This window comes from Dipteris shenzhenensis, chromosome 29 (genome assembly GCF_047967505.1).
Source record: "Dipteris shenzhenensis isolate YYH24624 ecotype China chromosome 29, Dip_SZ_1.0, whole genome shotgun sequence".
Classification (NCBI taxonomy): domain Eukaryota; kingdom Viridiplantae; phylum Streptophyta; class Polypodiopsida; order Gleicheniales; family Dipteridaceae; genus Dipteris; species Dipteris shenzhenensis.
The window spans coordinates 42,420,920-42,443,517 of NC_141624.1; the positions used below are offsets into that span (position 1 = coordinate 42,420,920).

Here is a 22,598-nt window from a genome sequence, read left to right on the forward strand (position 1 = left end):
ATTCGTCATTTGGTCCTAGATCTTAAGGTAGCTTAAAGGGTTTTGGTTACATCATTATTGGGTTATCATATAGGGGTGCATGGGAAGTATTTCATATGGTCTTCCTTCGTATTGAATCCATTTCCCCAACAAACTCTATAATCCTTTAAAGCAAATTGAAGGGGCTTCATCTTCGAGCCCCTCAATTTCACATTGATCTTAGAGGTGACATTCTTCTATGTTGTGTAGTGATTGAGGGTTGATTATATTTAGGGTAGGATTCCCCTAATCTTGTACCATAATATGTTTACGATTCTGACGTATTTCTCTGTGGTGGCTAGGAGCTGCTCCTTGTAGGGCATGTTGGCTCTTTTCTCTCGCCAATCAGTTTACTCACCTTCTTGAGATCTTTCTTAACATCTTAACATCCTTTCTCATTTATTGATGGTGTTGCGCTGTGAACACACGAACAAGCATCACATGAACCAATAATAGATGATGAATTTGCAAGTATGCTTCTCTTCTTCCCTCCTACCTCTCAAATCTAGGGTTATTCTTTTTTGCCTTTTTTGGAATACCACCTACGATGAAACAAAATTGGGGACCCTAGTCACCATAATTTGTGGACTACTCCATAGCCATAACCACCAAACCCAACTCTCTCATCATTTTGGATTTCTTGCTCAACGATGATTAACTATTTATGAACGGGTTCAAGCAACACAATTCTAAACAGCCTCAATTGAACAAGCACAAAGTAGATTAGTTGCATCATTGACATGAAAGGAGCAACTGCAACACCTCCTATAGGTGGAAAATGTTGCATCCTAATCACATTTTAATTATTTATTCAACCTAGCTTTACTTTGAATGGCATGGGGAGCATCAACTCAAAGAACCCAAATCCTGCTTGTAGGTAATTGCCGATGGCTTCTGAACAATGCTCACATATTCCTCTTCATTCGAAAGACAAAAAGGCAAAGCAACAACTTTAAAATGTGTAAGAAAGCATGTTTACACAAGTTGATCAACTCAATGCAAGACTCTCCAATGTTCCTTGAAAGGTAGTTAAACATCAAATACTTTTAGCCTGATTACTTTGTGGATTTAGTACTGTTGCTTGAGTTGCCCTCTTTAGAGTAGATACCCACACACTAAATAAAATTTAGGGGAAACTTAACTTCATTGAATGACCACCTTGTAATCTACACTCTACTATTGCAGTTAACAAAGAAAGAAGAAATAAATGAACTGCCTTTTTTCTTCCTTTGTTTAGGGTCAAAATAAATCAACTTTCACTGATCAAAGAAGAGACCAGCTGCTCTCACCTTTTGGCCCAACCTATTGACCTATTTGCTGGAGTTGATCGCAATTCCAATCTGCATCTGCTGAATGCCAGTATTCAGAAACACAACTCAAAAGAGAGATTGTAAAAGTTTGTATCTTTGGCATCATGCGAATTCCGTTAAGGAGCAAAGGAATAGACCATACAAGCTATCGTGCCTAATGCGAATGTACAAAACCCAAAAAGAAGGATCTGTGCAGTAATTACTCCCCCTCGAGAGGAGATGCCTGCTGACGCTTGTACATAGCGAAAAATGCATTCATCAATATCAAGCAACATTAGAGAGACAGCCGTTGAGCCAGACATTGGAGCATAGAGAGAACCACAAATAAAAATTTTCAATTCTTCCACACTTTAATTGAGCTTTAATCAAATAAGAATTTTTAATAATACACATCCTAGATGCACACTATTTGACTGCCATCAGGAAAGAATCCGTTAAAAGCCTGAACCTTTACAAATTTGCAGTATACCAACCAGGGCTCCACTACACTCTTTCATATGTACACTTATATACCATAACTTTGTGGAACCTGGAGAGCTGGTGGAGTGCCTGGAGGTATACAAGCCGTACCCAAGTCGCCAGCTAGCAGAAACAGATTTTCTGCATCACGAAGTGCTCCTTCGAGATCTATGTGACCACTAAGTTCATTAATGAATTTAAGCAGAGTGTCAAAATCCATCTGCTCGTCAATTATCTTTTTCCTGTGCCTCTTGAGTAGCGCAACACACATGTATAAATGCAGGTGTTCAGAGAGGTAGTTTGTCCAGAACACCTCCCACAATTGTAACACATCTTCATATTCGAATTCCCTGATCAAAACATAGCATTATTATCTTTCACTTGCAAATGTGAGCACATGACATTGTTCACAATCTTTATGCAAAGACAATACATGAGATGAAAGACACCAACAGTAATGCAAAAGATCCTACAGCCCCCTTCAGAAGAATAATGACAAGCAAAATAAATGTACTCCTGAATGGCTTCTCCATGTATGAAATAACTGCACCATAATTCAACTGGCAATACATGAGATGAAAGACACCAACAGTAATGCAAAAGATCCTACAGCCCCCTTCAGAAGAATAATGACAAGCAAAATAAATGTACTCCTGAATGGCTTCTCCATGTATGAAATAACTGCACCATAATTCAACTGGCATATCCATTTGCTGTAGGGAGCCTTGTTGTATCTATTTTACACACTTTCAAAAGTTTAAAACCTAAAATTTAAGCCTGGCGTTGTACAGCACATATATTGGGTGCATGGGTCAAGGTGTTTTTGGAATTAACAAATATTTAAAGAAGAATCAGAGATGCTCCTTAACATACAATGCTTTCCCTCAATTGTCTTAACCAGAAAATAGGTGTCACAATTAAGGACCATAGATCCTCCCATCTTATTATTCAACAGATCTCTCTCTCTCTCTCTCTCTCTCTCTCTCTCTCTCTCTATATATATATATATATATATATATATATAAAGCACACCCACACACGTGCACACACGCACACTTTTTTTGTGTGAAGATGTTGAGTGCACACACACACACACACACACACACATATGTATACAAAGCACACCCACACACGTGAACACACGCACACTTTTGTGTGTGAAGATGTTGAGTGCGCGCACACACACACACACACATATGCCTATAAATATGCACACATCTATATTTACAGATATATAGACAGATAAATAGATACATATGTACCTACTTACCTACCATGCATGGGCGCGAGCATGTGTAGACACACACATACACAGGTCTTTGTACTGAGTTTCTGTCAGCACTCTGAAGTTTCAGGCAGACTCAGCCGTGACAAAGGCTAGCACTAAAGGAGCAGGCTAATCAACAATTAGTCCACATCTTCCTCATTCAAGCTACAGCTGCTTATGAAGACTATACAAGTTCAGTTTATTCTCTTCCAAATGAGCATTTCTACACACCACATACGATAGAAAGAATTCAGCGCAACACGGACGAACACTTCACATGGTGAAATTTGCATGCTGCTAACTTTTCCAGGAATATGCCCAAACCCATCCTCTGAAAACGCAACATAGTGCAATTCAATCTCATGGCAGTCACTCAAGAGGTTGAAAACCATGAACTCCATCACACATTGCAGGGACTAGCTACTATGATATCCCCAAGTATCAATCTATGACCTATCTGTATATAAATACAAATATGTGTATATGTATATGTATATGTATATGTATTTGTGCCTGCACGTGTGCATGCACGAACCTCTAGGGAGGCTGTCTCACTAACTTCAACTGCCTCAATAGCCTAAAAGATTGTGCAATCTGTGAGAAGAGCTTGTTCCATCCTGCAAGAATATCCTGTGCAAACTACACGGTCATTACAGCTTGCCACGATACCAGCCGCACATATGAAGGACCTGAAGATTCCAGATGAAATTGCAGATGAAATTTATATACACATATTTGTATATAAATACAAATATGTGTATATGTATTTGTGCCTGCACGTGTGCATGCACGAACCTCTAGGGAGGCTGTCTCACTAACTTCAACTGCCTCAATAGCCTAAAAGATTGTGCAATCTGTGAGAAGAGCTTGTTCCATCCTGCAAGAATATCCTGTGCAAACTACACGGTCATTACAGCTTGCCACAATACCAGCCGCACATATGAAGGACCTGAAGATTCCAGATGAAATTGCAGGTGTGACTCCTAGGACGAACTGAATCAGTAACAACATCAGTCGGTTGGTTCACACAAGAGCAGCACAAGACCAAAAAAGGCGTTTTGCACATCAAGTAGGTGGTTGTCACTGAAATTTTTGCAGACAATTGAACATTTTTCAAGACAACTGTAGCATATTTATATTCCAGCAAGATATATGTTACAGTTCTAGGCATTTATTGCAAGTTTGGATGATAGATGGTTGCCAAGGAGGCAAGAGCTTAAGTAAGCTCTCAAGATGTTTTGCACCATTTGAGTCCTATACATACTTACGGAGCTGAAAAGTTCACATCCCTTTGGACCCTAAAAGTGGCAGAAGTATGTGTACTTTTTCATTAACTTAAAACTGTTAAAAGTATGCATAATTTCCTGTTAAAGCAACTTTTTCACCTCGAAAATTGATAAAAGTGCATGCACGTATTTGACATTCTACTCATATTTCCATGCGAGGTGGATTTCTCCTAGAGATTTTCTAGTGACTAACTTTGTTCAAGGAATCATTATGGCTTTTAGGGGCATACACTTCAGAATTACAAACTACTGATCTGAATGGCCATTTGGGCAATCTATTTCCAAAATTACTGCTATTGAACTGAATTGCTATCGCTTTTAAGAGTATGGGGTTCTCAAGGAATTGAGAACCCTCTACAAGGGTGGAGCAACAAGCGAGAGCGAGAGCAGGATGAAGGGTTGGGTTTGCTGCCAATGGAATCACAAGCCATCAGACGGCAATCTTCTCGATAAATGAGGCTTTCGAACGGTATGAGTATCTCATTGATGTTCTTAGGAGTAGACACGGGCGCTGTAGGACTCAGAGATTGAACCAAGAAGGAATGCAGAGAGGATCCAGGCATTTTGTAGGTGCAGAGGCACAATCTTGTAGGGGCAGGATCTATTATACCATACGCGAGGCGGTGCAGAAACATCTAGAATGAGGGACATGTGGTCTCCTCTTAATTTTTCCCACGCGAGTTAGGCTTTTGTTGGAAAGTGTTCCAAAGTCCCTTTTGACTTGTAGTGAAATCCATTCCTTCAGACCTACAACATATCCCATGCCATCCCAAGCAATCCCGACAGGACAAAGCATTGGGCCGGTTGGACCCAAAAGTCATTGGGTGCTCCAACCTCTCCAGAAAAAGTAGTCTTTGCGAGAACCAATCTCACTCAATAGGCCTGGAATGATTAGGCAGTAAATCCCACAACAAAAGGTCCCTTTCAAAGGCACTTTGTTTTGTGCCTTCGAATGGAGCACAAAAAGCCCTCATATTAACCGTGTTAAAAGCTCATATTATCCTTTCCGAAATCTTGACGTTCTTGATACGATTGAGTGTGATTCTATACCATCATGAAAAGCCTCACAATCTTGTAAGGTTCACCCTCCCATTTCGCGTTAACCTATGCTATCAACCTCATTAATCTGTGCTCCCGCCTTTGCCTGCGATCCCCTTCCCTTCGCCTGCGATATCCTTGTTGTACCTCCTCCCCTTCCTTTTTCTCTTAGCACTTCCTCTCTCCCCTCCCCCTCCCCTCTCTCATTGCTCCCAGTCCTCTCCCATCCCCCTACCTTCCATCTCTCCCCCTTCCTCTTGGGAGGCTTTCACAACCCCCCTTCTCTCCCAACAATCTATCCCCACCCTCCTCCTTTTATACTCCAAGGTGGATGCGGAGACTTCTGGACGAAGCATGTGCCACCGCCATTTGTTCATCGTTGAGGAGGTGCACTCAGCTTCTAGAGACTTTCTCATACATTAATTGCGCCACCCCACCTTACATTAATCGCGCCAACCCACCTTACATCAATCGACTTCTCTTATGTTAATTTTTGTTCCACTGCCCCCACCATCAGAACTAATTAATTAATAGGGCCCAAATTCAATCTGGGGTCCCTATTGATATATGCCAATAAAGAGAGGAATATTCAATTCACTCTTCATAAAAGACACCTTGTATTTGCTTGCAATCATTCGCTTTGATATTACATATATCTTAGACTGGCTATTTTTGTTTGAATTCACCCCCACTTCTCCCATGCTTCACTGTGACATCTACTTAAGCTACCCAAACATAAGATATACCTAGAATCTATCCAACCGTACAAATTCAAATTTTGTTGTTCGAAAGTCCAAAATTCTACAATGAAAATAAAAGAGAAAACGAAAGAGAAGCAAAAACAACAAAAAATTTTGATTAAAAGAAAGTAGACATACCTAGCAATGCTTATGTCATCATCAGTGCTTGGGTTTTTAAAGACCCGCGGCGTCTCTTGGGCAAGCCCAGTGCTTACTAAAATATGTCAAATAAAGAAAAGGGAAAACATAATAAATAAAGAAGAAAGGAAGAAGGTGACTAAGCAAAATTAAACAAACAAATCAACAAAGAAACAGACCAAAAAATAGGAATAAACTCTCTCTCTCTCTCTCTCTCTCTCTCTCTCCGTCAGCCCCCACTCCACCTCCGTTAGCCCCCCTCTGTCAGCCCCCACTAGCTCCCCGGTCCACCTCCGCTAGCCCTCTGCTAGCCCTCCGCTAGCTTTGCCTAGCTCTCCATCAGCCTCCGCTCCACCCTCGCTCGTCCTCTTTCGTAGCAGCAGCAACAGTTCGAGGAGCAAGAGCAGCTCGCCTTTCTTTTCACACAACCCTAGGCTGGGCTGAACCCCTAGCCCAGCTTAGGGGTTGGCTTCAACAAAGGGGTTTTCTCATATTGATGCAGGCCAATATGGAGTTCCCCAAGACGAAGTTGTTCGTCTCTACCCTGACCAGCAAGCCTTCGTACTCCTCCGTTGCAGCGAGACCTAGCCCCTATGCATTGACATTCAAAAGAAGGATTGGATCAGACCCACACCAACAAATCTACTACCTACAGCATGAAATTAGAGAGCTCAGGCTTATGGTTGCAACTCTTGGAAGAAAAGTGAAGGAGATAGAGAGCAAGGACAAGCAAGAGATTATTGCAGAGGTTATGGAAAAATGCAGCACATCCCCACCAACACCAACACTCGTTTCTACGGTCAAAGAGATGATCAAGACTCAGGTTAGCTCAGCCAAGGAAGAGATGGCTATTGTGGCCAGCAATAAAATTAATAAAGAAGATGTCTATTCAGAAGTTAAAGAGCAGGAAGCAGTAGCACATAGCAAGAAAATACTCCGCATCGGGGGGTTGCCCAAAGATTGCAGTGGCAGCTCTAGAGAGGATTTAGCTCTCACAGAAGATGAGAAAAATATATGTCTCAAGAAGAATATACCTCAAATTGAATGGAATGAAAACCACATTAGCTACATCGCTCAAAAGGGAACACAAGTGCAGGTTTATTTCAATGAAAGGATAGAGAGAGTCAATATCCTCCGACAGACAAGTAAGCTGGAGGGTACAAAGATATGGATATCTGAGGAGCTCACTCCGACTCAGCTCAAACAAAGGAATAGTGAACTCACCAAAAAAGAGGACGCACGTAAAGCTGGAAAATGGGCTGTCTACCGAGATGGAATAGCATTAATCCGAGATTTCAAATCTAATCCTAAAGACCCTCAGTCTTAAACTGATGTAATGAAGGCCTTCCTAATATAGGACTACAACTTAGAATTGTGCTTTAATAAGCTCGAGCTAAGTTGCCATGTGCACTCCTCGACCCTCTCCGGTTTATCCAGATAATGTAAGGATTTATGTTTTGCACTTTGTCCAATAAGCTCGTGACGCTTTCTGCGGACATTAATAGATCTCTCTCTCTCTCTCTCTCTCTCTCTCTCTCTCTCTCTCTCTCTCTGCTCCTCCCGTAGCTCCCATCTACTCCCTGCGTAGCTCTCCCATAGCCCCCTTCTGCTCCTCCCGTAGCACCACAGCTAGCAGTAGTAGCGCCGTCAGCAGCTCCGTTAGGTCTCGTCAGCAGCAAGTCTTGGGAGTATACACAGCAGCAGGTCGAAGGTTCTCATTTGAGGGGCGACTGGTCTGAACCACTGGGGGTTAGTTCAGCCAGGGGGTAACAGGAGAAATGGCCAGCAAAGAGTGGCCCAGCCTCTCTTCTTCCTCGCCTTCACCCCCTCAAGTCCAAGAACCCCTTCCAGCAGGGCGAGATATGCAACAGTTGCAGCTCGAACACCCTCTCCCTACGCACATATATATGAGAGAGAACGGAGAACGCCTGAAAACTATGAGGGGTAAAGCAACAGCAGTCCGTATTAGACATTGTAAAGGTCATGCTGTTATTACATTTAACTCACGACATTTAACACTCAAGATCCTACGACAATCCTACACACTAAAAGGAACTAAGCTACAGATAGATGAGGATGTGTGGTCGATTATATATGTTTTTTTTCAGGACTGAGGATATAATTTATGGATTCTAAGTAACTGGAGTTGCTCTATGCACTCCTTGGGAGTTGCCATGTGTGCTCCCTAAGCTGTTGTATTAGATGGTTTTTCTATTGTCCCATAGACCTTTTGGGTCTCCCGTGGACGTTATCTCTCTCTCTCTCTCTCTCTCTCTCTCTCTCTCCGTCACCGCTCAGGTCGCTCAGGTCGTCGTCGTCGCTTCAGGCCCCTCCGTCGTCGTCGCCGCTCAGGTCGCTCAGGTCGTCATCGAGACTCTTCTTCTTCCTCTCCCCACTCTTGGCTGGGCTATACCCCAAGCCCAGCCAAGAGGTTAGTCCAGCCAAAAAGGGGGGATAGTCGATATGGCCAGCCCATCCTCCCCTCATCCCCCCAAGCTCTACTCCGCCATGGCAGCCACAACCCCTGCTCCCTTCGACAGGACGTACTCCAGGTATAAGATTCAACCTCCCCCGACGTCGACCAAGCCGCAAGAGCAGATTTACCATCTCCAGCAAGAAGTGCGAGACTTGAGGTCCCAGCTCACCCAAGCCCTAGCTCATATTGCAGCTTTGGAAGGCCCAGGGAAGCAGGAGATTATTGCAGCAGCCGTACAGACATGTAAAGCTGAGCCCCCAACATCATAGCTGATTTCCACAGTTAGAGAGCTCATCCAGGTGAAAGTGACAGCTGAACCCAAGGTTGACATCCAAGCAGAGATCCAAGAACATCACCTAATGCTATGAAGATTCGAATAGGGGGAATATCCGATTGGCATCACGAGAATGACACTTTCGATGAGGCCATCAAAAGAATCAAGGCAGCAGTCCCGGCCATTGATTGGTCAGCAAGCTCAACTGATGACAAGAATGATGATGAAGAGGAGTCTTCCCCAGTTTATTTATCACCCAAGAATGGACACGTTGTCATCACCTTCAACTCAAAGACACTCAGGAAGAGGATTCTACAACAATCCTATAAGCTGAAGGGGACAAAGATATGGATTGCTGAGGAGCTTACAAGAACCCAACTGAAGAACAAAGCTACCAAGCTTGCTAAGGTTCGGGCAGCCAGGGAAGCAAGAAAATGGGCAGTCTATCGTGACGGTCTTGCAGTGATTAGAGAATTTAAGACAAAACCTAAAGACCCTCAGTCTTAAACTGATGTAATGGCCATCCCATAGCCTAGTACCTAGTTCTTTTTATGTTTTATGTTCCATGTTTTTAGGTTCTATGTGTTTTGTTTTTTGGAGGAATCTGATGATACTCCCAGGGAGGTTGCCTATGGCCCTCTCCGTACTGATTTTTAAGCAGGTCTCTTTTGTCCCATAGACCTTTATTAGGTCTCCAGTGGACATTAATAAACTTTCTTTCTTTCTTTCTCTCTCTCTCTCTCTCTCCACATGAGCTCGGAGAGTTTTTCTCCATATGTATCAACGCCGTTATGATCATGATTATGGGTTTTCTTTGGTATTTGTCATGGGTGTTGATGCCCGCCTAGTGGCTCCACCCTCAGCTCATTGTATCAGTTTCTTTTAGTCTCATAGACCCTTTGGTCTTCCAAAGACTTTTAATAAACTTTCTTTATTTATTTATTTCTATCTCTCTCTCATATATAAAAAAAAGAAAGAATGACAGAATCAATAAATTATTTAAAACATTAAAAACTAGAGGGAACTTACGAACCACTTCCGTCAATAATGCAATATTAAATTCCTTCCTTAGAAAGCAAATGCAAACTCAATTTAACTCTTTTTTCGAAACTCAAAGAAAAACGGGTTGTTGAGCTCCTGATTGTGCATTCTTTTTTCATTGCTTTTCTTAGATTACACCCCTCGTGTATTAGCAAAGTGATCAATTTACTACATTGAGTGACAAAAGATTCCTTAGTTGTACAAAGGCGGAAAAAATATATGAAATTCGGAAGAAATGACTCCATATTTTGCCAAATCAGAAATTTGGAGTCAATGTGAGGCATGTTTATAATGTGTAGTCCACTATATTCAGGTTGTTGACGTTTATCATACATATCAACCTCTAATCCTACGGCCCAAAGATAAGACCTCTTGAAAACAGATTTTAGGTGAAATGGAAATAAAGAAATGCAAGGCTGAAAATCAGAAGCATCAACCAACCAAGTCAAAAGAATACATGATTAATGCTCACCTTTTGAACTGAATTAGAATCCATCTGAAACAGAAAAAATAGTTGAGACAATCCGCCTGTTTAAAGTAACAGTGCAATGGATTATCCAGCAGTTGCACCAACTGCAGTCACAAGGCACGGCATTAGGATAGAATGCTTGTCATAATTCACTAAAATTCACTGATCGAAGAAGTGAATACATAAAAACGAATTAGCAGGAACAACAAAATGGACAAAATGGAAGCAACAGGCAGAGTACACTTTTGGCATGCTTTCGATGAATTACAGCAGAACAAGACAATTCAATGATACGCCTTGAAATTATTATCGTAACTACAAAAGCATACAAATTTCAGAGAGAATAATTTGGTTTACTAAAAATAGGGGACCATGACGATTGATATTATCTTAATAGATCGGCTTTAATATGTAACGGTATGATGGAAATTAGCTAAAGGGAGGCAAGCTACCAGGCAAGAATGTTTCTTTTGACCATGTAATGTGAATGAAAACCAAGCATTTGACCTTGAAACTGCAAATATCACATCACATCGTCACACGCAGATTGAGTTCTGCTTACCCATAGACCCTGCTTTCTCTCTTGCCCTCCACGCTTCCCTCTGCACCTTTCCCTCTTCCTCAGTCGCCTCCTCTTTGGCTGCTGACACAGGTCACACACCAATCGCAGTCCATTTCTGGTCAACTGCAGCTTGTCAACCTCCCCCACCACCCCCTCCCTCCTCCTTTCATGCTTCACCCTCTTCCTGATTTACTCTTGCCCACCAGCCACCCCATTTCAGGCTGCTTTGGGCCCTTCTTCCTCTGCCCATTTTATGGCCCCCTCTTGCCTTTGACAGCCTGTGAACAGCCCTTTGAGGCCCATCATTTTCTACCTTGGATCTGGCATTGTGCCCCTCTTCCTGGCCCTTTTCCACTTTCTGCTTGCTCTGCTGAGCGCTGCCTTTTAGGCAGCCAAGCTAACCGAGGTAGTTTGTACTTTGTCTGGGGTTCTTCTTGGCCCCCTACCTTGTTTGGATCCTTTCCCCTCTTCCCTTTTCCTCTTTCCAACCGCCCCACTCCACCCTTTCCCTTTCTTCCCTCAGATTGTTTCCCCTTTCCCTCCTCCCTTTTGTAAATCAGGTGTTGGAAGGTTTCAGTTTGACTCTGTGGGAGGCTTTGTTATGATTAATGACATCTACAGATCTAGTCATATTATTGGTTGGGCATTGATGGTCCAAACTTATTAGTAATGACATGGCTATGTAATGGCACTATGATTCTCGGATCGGCCTTATGTTAAGGCTTGGATCTCAGCAAGGGTGTTTGGCCAACGTTTATTAATAAAGGCAAGCACTCACTTGTCTACATCCTACGGGGTAGAGGAAAGGGAAAGGGTGCATTAGAATGCACGAAATGGTAGGTCAAGAGCCGTAGGCTAAGGGTAGATTTAAATGGGAAGATGGTCCTTGAGTGATTTTAAGGGTCATGAATAAAGGGATATCCCTCTTCATGTGTGAGAGTGCTAACCTTTGTCCACATTGCATTCATCCGTAACTTCTTCGCACCTTGCATATAGGCCAATGTAAAATTTGTTTTCCCACATTGGAGGGCTAATACTATGTCAAATTATGCATAATCGCACACATGAACAAACATTAAAGAATTCAACTCTAACATTTGGTATCAAAGCAAAATGATCCGACTTGGAATGTGTAATGAAGGGGAAAAAGAGGCCAAGTTAGAGGCCCTTTAGGGGGAAAATGTGGAGGGACTATATAAGTCTCCATCCACCGACTACTATGTACTTTTTGATGTGACATCTAATCCTATCTACTCTCCCTTCCTCCTTCCTGCCTATGCTCACTCACTCTCTCTCTCTCTTCCCTACTCCCTCTCAATCTCTCCCTCTCTTTCCTACTTCATTCTCTCTCTCCTACCCTTTTCCCTCCCTCTTCCCCTCTCTTTCTCTCCCTTCTGCTCCTCTATCCCCCTTTCTCCACATCTGTCCCTACCCCTTCTCTACATTGGTTGGAAATCACCTCCCAGGCCAACCCTGCAGCTGAAGTAGGCATGGAATCCTGTGCTGGTACCGGTACCAAAAGTAAATCCTGCGGCTCCATGATGCTGGCCTCCATGGGACCCCGTCTCTGGCGACGCTGCATGAAGAAACCGAGGTCTCCTGGCTCTGACTCAAAGAGAGTAAAGGCTCCAGATCCTCTCCCCCAAAGAGCAGCGCCCCACGTCATCAGAAAGGACTCAGATGTAACATATGAGAACAACCTGAAGATACCTGTCCATACCACTCTAGAGCTGGTGCAACTCCATAAACAATGCTTGCTAGATTCCTCTGCAAGCTGACAACGCCTACACAAGGAGGGTCTACCCATCTGCTGGAGCCAAGTACCCACAAGTATGCCCCTATGTATAGTGAGCCAAAGAAAGTATGAGACTTTCCTGGCTCTACTGATGCCCCAAAAGTGAGTCCAATAGCTCAGCAAGAGCTCTGCAGTAAGTCCCTGTGCGTGCCAATGCTGGGAAGCAGATGGAATGTGATGAGAGTCTCTCTGCTGGAGCTTGTAACATGCCCTTGTCGAGCACTGGAAGAAAGAAAGAGGACGAACGCCTGCCACCGGAGCTGGCCATGCCCACTCACCTGGGTCCCAGTCAAGCTCCGCAAGAGGTCGACCCTGGAAAATCCAAAGTCTCCATCTAATATCCTCTGCAATGGTCAACCTGGAAGGATCTGTGGCCCATTCCTTACCCACGCAACCAATGACCTGACTCTCTGCCAACGAAGCTCCTGACGATCTGTGAGACGATCTGTGAGACGAGTCCGTCTCAAAATAAACAAACGGTGCTGGTCCTAAGCGAACTCCAATACATAGCCCAGCCTCACTAAAACAACCTGACCGAGTAGAAATGGGATCAATATAGGCTGGATCTCTAAGTACATCCCTCCACTGCTGAGGAATAGCTCTCATGATCAGTAATCTGGTGGCAACAATCTGTCCAAGTGGCCCATGTCTATCTCTGATCACCTCCTCTGACATCTCCACACCTTCCCTGAACAAATCTCCAACTGTCACAACCCCCTGAGCATGCCATCTGGCCAAGGGAGTCCTAAGTTCTGTACCAAGGGAAGATCCCTAGTACCGACCTAGGGGGTTATGGTAAAGTGGCTGTCGGGCAATTTCCTCTCTGGAGGAGAGAACTGCTTTGATGAGGTGCTGTCGAAAATGATCCCAAATCTGAACAAGTCTTTTCACAAGTGGTGAGAAAGGCTGAGAATGCTGGTCCGTCAGGAAAATCCAACTGACTCTACCTGCCCACTGACCTGCTGCTCTGGGGGTGCACTGGTGAATCCCATGCAGCAGGAACTGTTTCCACGGCTATTGCTTAGTAAAATCTTGAGGCATAGCCGTGGTATCAGTTCTGTTGACTGGAGGACTGTTGGCGACATAAAGCTATGAGTGTGGAGTACTCTACGAGCAAGAGAAAGATACAAACGCTGGATGTAGTTGTGTAAGAGCAGAGATGATTGATGCGATCTGCTAACCAATCCCTTTCACTCTTTGGTTGTTGACTGCAGCTTTGGGGAGAGTTATGGAATGCTAGAGCTCGGTGTTTGAGAAGGAGATGCTATGGAGCAGTTATGATCACGTCAAGAGTTACGAGGTGTTGCTCTTGATGGAGGCTTACTAGTTTTTGCAGTGGGATCTTGATTGTGGGTTGATGTCTTGAAAAGTCCCAAAGATAACCTTCATGTGGACTGTGGGTTCGAAGTATTCTGAGGCCTGACTGTTCTCTGAGTTGTTGAGGAAAGTTCGGTTCTAAAGTCTAGTTGTCTCGGGTTGTGTAGTCCTTTGGTTCTCTCTGAGTCTGTGTGATCTATGTTCAATCAATTTTTTATATGGGTTTGTCTCGGTGCCTATTACAAAGACACATACTCTAGAGTCTGGTTCATAAGCTCATCATCTATGAGTCCACATTGCAGTTGATCCCATGAAGTCTCAACTATCTGATGTGATGAAGTACATAATTCCTGGTTGTCTTTCCATTTTTTCCTTATCATCTTTTTTGGCGATCTTGCTGGGGAAAGGAGGAGTTTTGAATTGAGATTGGGTACTCAAGACAAAACGGCCCAGAAGAATTGGCTGGGGAATGTTGCTTGAATTTTTGTGTGGTTAGGGATTGAAACTATGAAGACAAAGCCTCGCATGAGAGTGATTCATTGTGAGTTATGTGGGGAGTGTGGACACAGGAGAGATAGATGTCTTGATGTTGAACTTCGGGTGATACGTCTCCGTGCTAAGGTTCAAAAGGCTTTGAAAGTGATTGCCCTTAGGAAGAAGAATGCCAGTCAGATGCAGGGTAAGCTTTCTTCAGTAGAGTGATTATTTTTTCTTTCTTCCCAGAAGAGGTTGGGTGGTATTTCTGGTTGGAAGTGTGTTTGAGATAAGTTAGTTAAGAGGAGAGATGGCTCATGAATTTCCTCAATTTCACGGGTTGCCCAATAAAGAACCAGAGAGGTTTTTAGAGTGCTTGGAGTTCACAACTCTTATTAAAGACATGAATGCTCCAGAAGTCCTTCTTCAGATTCTATCCTTTTGTCTGTTGGGAGAAGCGAGAACTTGGCTGCAGACTTTCTCTGCAAGGATGCGTGATGATCAGGGTGCTCACAGAAACCGGACTTATGCAGAGGTGAGGACAGCTTTCCTGGACAGGTTTATGTGTGTTACAAATGATTGGTCTATGCCCAAAGCTTAAAAAACAATGGAGGCGGGCTGTAAATCCAGCAAAGAACTCTCATAAAGGTACAATTAAGCTGATGTTTGTCTCAGAGTTGCCGGATCTTTTACCTGCCGTAGAAGCCTGGCATAAAGGAAAGGGTTTTGGAGAGGCCTATATAGATGGAGGTGCACAGATTTGTGTGATTACCCAGGCTTGTGTGGAAAGATTAGGACTGAAGATATCCCGCTCCTCTAGTTATCGCATCAGAATGGCAAACCACTCCAAGGTGAAGACTTTAGGGATAGTACCTGGTCTGGAGATTGAGGCATTCAGTGTTTCATGTCGAGTAGATTGTCATGTGATGCCTGCGGGGTTGGGAGCCTATCCTTTGATTCTTGGAAGGCCATGGTTGAGGAAGGTAGGTGCAGTTCAGAATTGGTAGAAAGGAACCTTTTCTGTACATACGAATGGGAAGAAATTGAATTTCGATATGGTAAGCAGGGCTGAAGTTTCAGATTCAGCAAGTGAAGAGGAAGAGAGAAGTGAAACCAACAGTGAGGATGAGAGTCCGGTGACTTCAGAAAGTGATGAAGGAACAATAGCATTGGTGGATTTGGTAGATGAGGATTCACAGATGGATTTTGTGGGGGCAGCAGGGTTTGGTGAGGAAGAGGTGGATAGGTTTGAGGTTATCGAGGATTTAATGCAGCCCAAATGTTCTCAAGAATCAACCCCAATGTTGATTGAGCAATCATTGAATCCTGATCTCAATGTTGAGAAAGAAGAATATTTGAAGATGTTGCAGAAATACCCCAATTTGTTTATCGCCTCTTATGAGGAGAGCAGGGGATTTAAAGGGAAGCCTCTGAGGAGTGAGCTGAAGGAAGGTGCCAAACTTGTTTTTTTAGAAAATAAGGAGATTAAGCCCGGAACAGAGAGATGTGCTGAAGGAAGAGGTAGATAAGCTTCTCAAGGCAGGAATAATTTATCATGTAGTTCACTCTGATTGGATAAGTCCTGTGGTCATAGTGCCAAATGTTAGAATTATAGATATAATTCAGCAGTGACCAATGTAATATAATAAGCTAGTTAGGGGCACTTTTCCCTCTTTAAGAGGTTTTTCCCCCTAACCGCAGTTAGTTCACTAACTATGGTTAGTGACTACTAAGGTTTTGTCACTAAGACAAAACCTTATCTTTCTCACTTTGAGTTGTACTCACTTACTCTATTCTATTGCAACTACGTCTTCAGCTTCCAAGCTTCCTACTCTCTCAATCTCTCTTGCTCTCACTCACTCCCTTCTCCTTCATTTGGTATCAGAGCAGGTTCAAGAGTCTCTGGCTCCCTGCTCCCTCAACGTACTCCCCCTGCTCCAACTTGTCCGTACGGTATTCGCCGTCTGCCTCCGTATGTGTCGCCGTCTGCCTCCGTACAGTTCCGTACATCACATCGCCGCTGTACGGTTTACCGTACAGTTCTGTACTGTACCTGCTAGCCGTACCAACCGTACCTGCGCAGGAATCCCGTACTGTATCTGCTCACCGTACATCGATCGCCGTACATCGCCGCCTTACAGTTTCGTCAAGTTCCGTACATCGCAGTCGTACAATACCTGTCGTACAGTATCCGTACCTGTCGTCGTATAGTACCAGCCGTATAGTGCCATACAAACTGTACGGCATTTCCGTACTGTTCTCACTGTCCGTACTGAATCCGCTTCAGTACAACAGGTAGCTGCTTTGTTTCGAAAAGAACCAGCAGGTGTTTTTGACAGACAAATTGTGCAGACAGCCATTGTTTGGCTCAGTATTCTGCGAGTACATTTGGGGCATTTTGTATATTGCAGACATTGCAATCATTGTGCAAGTTTGGAGCTACATCTGGAGCAAAATTACAGATCTAGTCTGAAATTTGGGGCTTTTGTTTAAAAATTGCAGATTTGGGGCTTTTAGCATTTTTGCCCCTTTCTGGCTGCAATTTCTAGCCACAAATTGGGGCTTTTGTGTTGGGAGAGCATTTTTTGGAGTATTCAGTACATACTACCTTTCTTGGAGTGTTTGGAACACTTTTGGCAGATTTTGGAGAGTGTTTGATGCTTGGACAGATTTCTGACAGCTCAAGTACAAAAATCTAAGTTGCATATACAACCTGTGCTTGGCTGTGTTTTTGGGAGTTGTGCATTTTATTCCCAGTAAGGGAATTCAGCTTTGTATCTGCTTCAATCTCTTTCTCAGATATGGCCCATCAAAATCAGAATGAGTTCCAGTTCGGTGGTCTTTCACAGGAAGACAAGTTCGATGGTACCAACTACTCCCTCTGGAGTTTCATGGTACGTAATATTCTGATTTCTCGCAATTTATGGGATTATGTCAATGGGGATGAAATCCGACCAGCAGATATTGCACCTGCTACCCCTCCTCAGCAAGGAGGTGGAAGAGGTCGTGCACAGGGTGCAGCTGCAGGACAAGTTGTTGGTGCAGCTACAGCCAATACTCCAGAGCAAAAGAGATGGGATTCACGGGATGCCTTAGCCTTGTCATGCATCTCTCTTTCAGTGAAAAGATCAATCATTCCGCATATCCGGTCGTGTAAGACCTCCAGGGCAGCGTGGGATATTTTGGAAAGCATGTATGCAGCACGGAATGATGCCAGGGTATCTTTCTTAAAAAGAGAGTTGAGCAATACACATATGGAGGAGGGTGACTCCATGTCAGTCCACCTCACAAAGCTACAGGATCTCAGAGAGCAGTTGTCAAACATAGATGAAATTATTCCTGATTCAGAGATGATTACAACCACTCTGAATTCTCTTCCTGAGTCTTATCTCAGCTTTCACACTTCGCTGAATTTATCATTGAGGGGGGGTGCAAATCCTCTCACTTTTCATGAGTTGATAGGACTTCTGCTTCAGGAAGAGCAGACCAGGAAAAATTTGGCTTCACGTGCAGGTGAACAAGCCATGCTCTCAAAATTTAAATTAAAAACAAAGGGACATGCAAAGACAGCAGCAAATCAGCCTTCCAGTGGGTCAGGACAGCCTTCACAAAAGGCTAAAAGTGATGCAAGTAAGCCCAAAAAGAAGGGTTTTTGTCACTACTGCAAAAAGCCAGGTCATCACATAGCAGAATGCAGGAAAAGGATTGCAAAAGAAAAGAAAAACAGCACAGGAATGGCTGTTTCAGATTCAGCCCCTTGTGCATCTGACAGTGGGGATGCTACAGCCAACTTTGTTGGTCAAGATTATGCCTTTTTCTCTTGCATTTCAGATTCTAGGTTGGCTGTTCCAGATGCTCGGGATAGTACAGCCTCTTGCAGTGATGATACATATGCATTTTTGACTTGCAGCTTTGACTCTTCTACAGATGCATCTGCTTTCAGTGTTAATGAAACACTGAACACATGGTATTTTGACAGCGGTGCATCCAAGCACATCACTTCTAGGAAGTGTCTTTTTGCTTCCTTACATCCACCTCCTGTTGGTAAGAAAGTCACTTGTGCCAACAATTCCTCATATTCAGTACGTGGCACAGGAGAAGTTGAGCTCACTGCAATTGATGGCTCAATTTTCAGACTTTCGGATGTCTTATATGTGCCTGGCATAACCAAAAATCTCCTTTCAGTGTCCACTCTTAACAGAGGGGGATTTCAGGTCATCTTTGAGGATGACAAATGTGCTGTCCGAGACAGGGAAGCTAACTATGCCTTAAAGTTATCTGGTACTTTGCTGCGTGGGCTTTTTCAGCTTGATATTTTTGAGAAAAGAGCAGCCCATGCTCTGGCAGTTTCTACCCCTACAACTGCCATGCAAAATGCAGCACTATGGCATGCCAGATATGGCCACATGCATTATAACAGCTTAATGACACTTCAGAAATTTTCAATGGTCGATGCATTGCCACCTCTTGAGATACCTCCTCCACATGCCTGTGAAGGGTGCATTTTAGGTAAAATGCATAGATTCCCCTTCAAAAAGGATGGTTCAGTTAAAGCTGTTCGCAAATTGCAGCTTATACACAGTGATGTCTGTGGTCCCATGAGGACTCCGTCATTGGGTGGTCATCTCTACTTTGTCACATTTATTGATGACTACTCCAATTTTACTTGGGTTTATGGGCTGAAAAAGAAATCTGAAGTGTTCACAGTGTTTAAACACTTTTCAGCCATGGTTGAAAATGAAACCGGACTCAAGATACAGACATTACGCACGGATAGAGGTGGGGAATACCTATCAGCAGAATTTGATGCTTTTCTCAAGCAAAAGGGTATTGTGCATCAGCTCACAGTCAAGCTGACCCCTCAGCAAAATGGCAAAGCTGAGAGGAAAAATAGAACTCTCATGGAGATGGACAGATGTATGCTGAAAAGCAAACACATGCCTCATAAATTCTGGCTAAAGGGTTTAATGTGTGCCAATTACATTTTGAACAGGGCTCCCACTAAGGCTTTAAAAACTAAAACTCCTTTTGAGGTCTGGAATGACAGGAAGCCTTCAGTGGATCACTTCCGAGTCTTTGGATGCCTTGCCTATGCACATGTGCCAGTTGAATTTAGGCACAAATTGTCAGATAAAGCCATCAAATGCATATTTGTTGGATACAGTGCAGAAAGCAAGGGGTATCGTCTCTACAATCCTGCTACACGCAAAATCATTGTAAGTAGAGATGTAATATTTTCTGAAAATTCAGCTCACTCAGGCTGAATTTCAAATGCCTTCATCTTCAGAGGATGTCTTTCAAGGGTTGCTACCCATTGCTTTGGGTTCCTCTGCTGATTTTTCTGATCCAAATCAGAATTTACAGCAACCTTCAAATGCTTCAGTTCCGCCACAGGATGTCTTGCCTCCTCCACAGGCAGTGGAACAAATGGTGCAGCAAGAAATTGCAGACATACATGCAGCAAAAACAGTCCCAAACTGGCTGTTACAGACTCTCAGGGAAAGTAAACTTGATGCTCCGTTACCTGGCAGGACTCGCAGTGCAGCAAGGCACATGGAAGGTGCTAATTCAGTGGAATCAGCATATGCAGGTACTCTCCTTGATGAAGAGGAGCCTGCCACATTTGAAGAGGCAAAAGGTAATGTGCATTGGATGAATGCCATGCACGATGAGTTGCAGTCCATTGCTAAAAATCAGACTTGGGATGTTGTGGACTTGCCACAAGGTAAACATGCTATTGGCACACGATGGGTATTTAAAGTCAAACGGAAGCCCGATGGCTCCATTGACAGATATAAAGCCAGGCTGGTTGCTAAGGGCTATGCTCAGAAAAAGGGCATAGATTATGAGGAGACTTTTGCTCCTACATCCCGGATGACCACCATCCGATCAGTAATTGCAATGGCTGCACATTTTCAGTGGAATGTTCATCAGTTGGACATAAAAACAGCCTTCTTAAATGGGGACTTGCTGGAAGAGGTGTATGTCAAACCGCCTCCAGGCTTTGAAATTACAGCAAATGCTCTTCAAGTATGTAAGCTCAATAAAGCTTTATATGGGCTGAAACAGGCCCCTCGTGCATGGTATGCCAAGATACATGCCTTTTTGACTAGCAAGGGGCTGCACAATAGTCCTACTGAGAGCACCCTCTACATCAAGATGGATGGGGGGGAGATCTTAGTCATCCTTCTTTATGTTGATGACTTATTGCTCACAGGGTCCAATGAAGAAAAAATTGCAGATTTCAAAGCTGATTTGCAGACCAACTTTGACATGTCAGATTTGGGGCTGCTTCACTTTTATTTAGGGATCCAGTTCTCTCATGAGAGACGTGGCACTGTTATGTCTCAGTCCAAGTATGTTCAAAAACTCTTGGACAGATTTAACATGCAAGAGTGTAAGCCCATATCCACTCCTATGGAACCGGCGCTGAAACTCACAATTCATGATGCAGGAGAATCAGTTGATGCCACACTTTACAGTCAAGCTGTTGGATGCCTCATATATCTCTGCAATACTAGGCCTGATATTCAGTTTGCAGTATCTCAGGTGAGCAGGTACATGCACAGCCCCAAAACTATGCATTGGCAGGCAATTAAGCGCATCTTCCGTTATTTGCACGGCACCAAGTCTTTTGGCTTACTATTTCCCAGGGGGGGTGACTTGCAGATGCATGCCTACAGTGATTCAGACTGGGCTGGTGATTATGACACTAGGCAGTCCACTAGTGGCAATTGTTTCTTTTTGGGTAAATCTTGCATTTCATGGCTGAGCAAGAAACAATCTACAGTGGCTACCTCATCATGTGAAGCTGAGTACAGGGCAGCTTTCACAGCAACAGTTGAATGTGTCTGGCTGAGACGTTTATTTGCTGATCTTCATCTGTCTTTGGAGGGTCCTTCTCCAATTCTCACTGATAGTCAGAGTGCCATTGCAGTGGCAAAGAATCCAGTGTTTCATGCTCGCACGAAGCACATTGAGGTTCACTATCACTACGTCAGAGAGAAGTTGCATGCAGGAGAGATCAGTATGATCTTTGTGTCCACACATGACAACGTTGCAGATATTTTCACCAAAGCACTACCACGTGAGAAGTTTGAGGCATTTCGCAGTGCCCTGAACTTATATCCATTTGGTGATTGATCAGCCTTGTACATGACATTGGCACTGCAGGGGGGTGTTAGAATTATAGATATAATTCAGCAGTGACCAATGTAATATAATAAGCTAGTTAGGGGCACTTTTCCCTCTTTAAGAGGTTTTTCCCCCTAACCGCAGTTAGTTCACTAACTATGGTTAGTGACTACTAAGGTTTTGTCACTAAGACAAAACCTTATCTTTCTCACTTTGAGTTGTACTCACTTACTCTATTCTATTGCAACTACGTCTTCAGCTTCCAAGCTTCCTACTCTCTCAATCTCTCTTGCTCTCACTCACTCCCTTCTCCTTCACCAAAAGGTGTAGACAAATGGAGAGTCTGTGTCGATTACAAGCCTTTAAATGTAGTGACAAAGAGAAACCACTATCCTCTGCCTTTTCTGGATGATATTCTTGATAAAGTGGTGGGTCATGAAATGTACAGCTTGTGTGACGGATATTCAGGTACTTCCAGATAGCCATAGCCCAAGAAGATTTCCTCCCCCCCCCCTCTCATAACGTCTCTAGCCTCCCTTCCCTCTTCTTCCATATCTCTTGCTCTATTAAGATACTCTCTTTTTCTCCCAATAGTTTGTTTTCTCACAAGTCCTTCTCTAAATTCGCTAGCAAGCCATGTGCTGGATGTGGATAGAAGTATTTGCTGTGCAAATGTATTTCAAATGGCCAAGAGTTGTAATACTAGCTATCAAACGGTGTAATACACCCGAATATATTGGCTGTAGTGTGAGGTCTCTATTTTTCTAGGTTTGAATGCCACTAAAGGCTTTTGCAAAGAG

General features: G+C 43.5%; 1 protein-coding gene across 2 annotated transcripts in view; it reads right to left on the reverse strand.

The window, feature by feature from the left end:
• Positions 1–1,655: 1,655 nt before the first annotated feature.
• Positions 1,656–22,598, reverse strand: part of LOC147882874 (uncharacterized) — an 82,424-nt gene continuing 61,481 nt past the window's right edge. For both annotated transcript variants that reach the window (XM_087400700.1, XM_087400699.1), the window contains exons 14-15: positions 10,520–10,620; positions 1,656–2,137 (exon numbers count right to left, since the gene is read on the reverse strand). In XM_087400700.1, the coding sequence (XP_087256826.1) occupies positions 1,834–2,137; positions 10,520–10,620 (405 nt within the window). In that variant the 3' untranslated portion in view covers positions 1,656–1,833. The remainder of the gene's footprint in view (positions 2,138–10,519; positions 10,621–22,598) is intronic.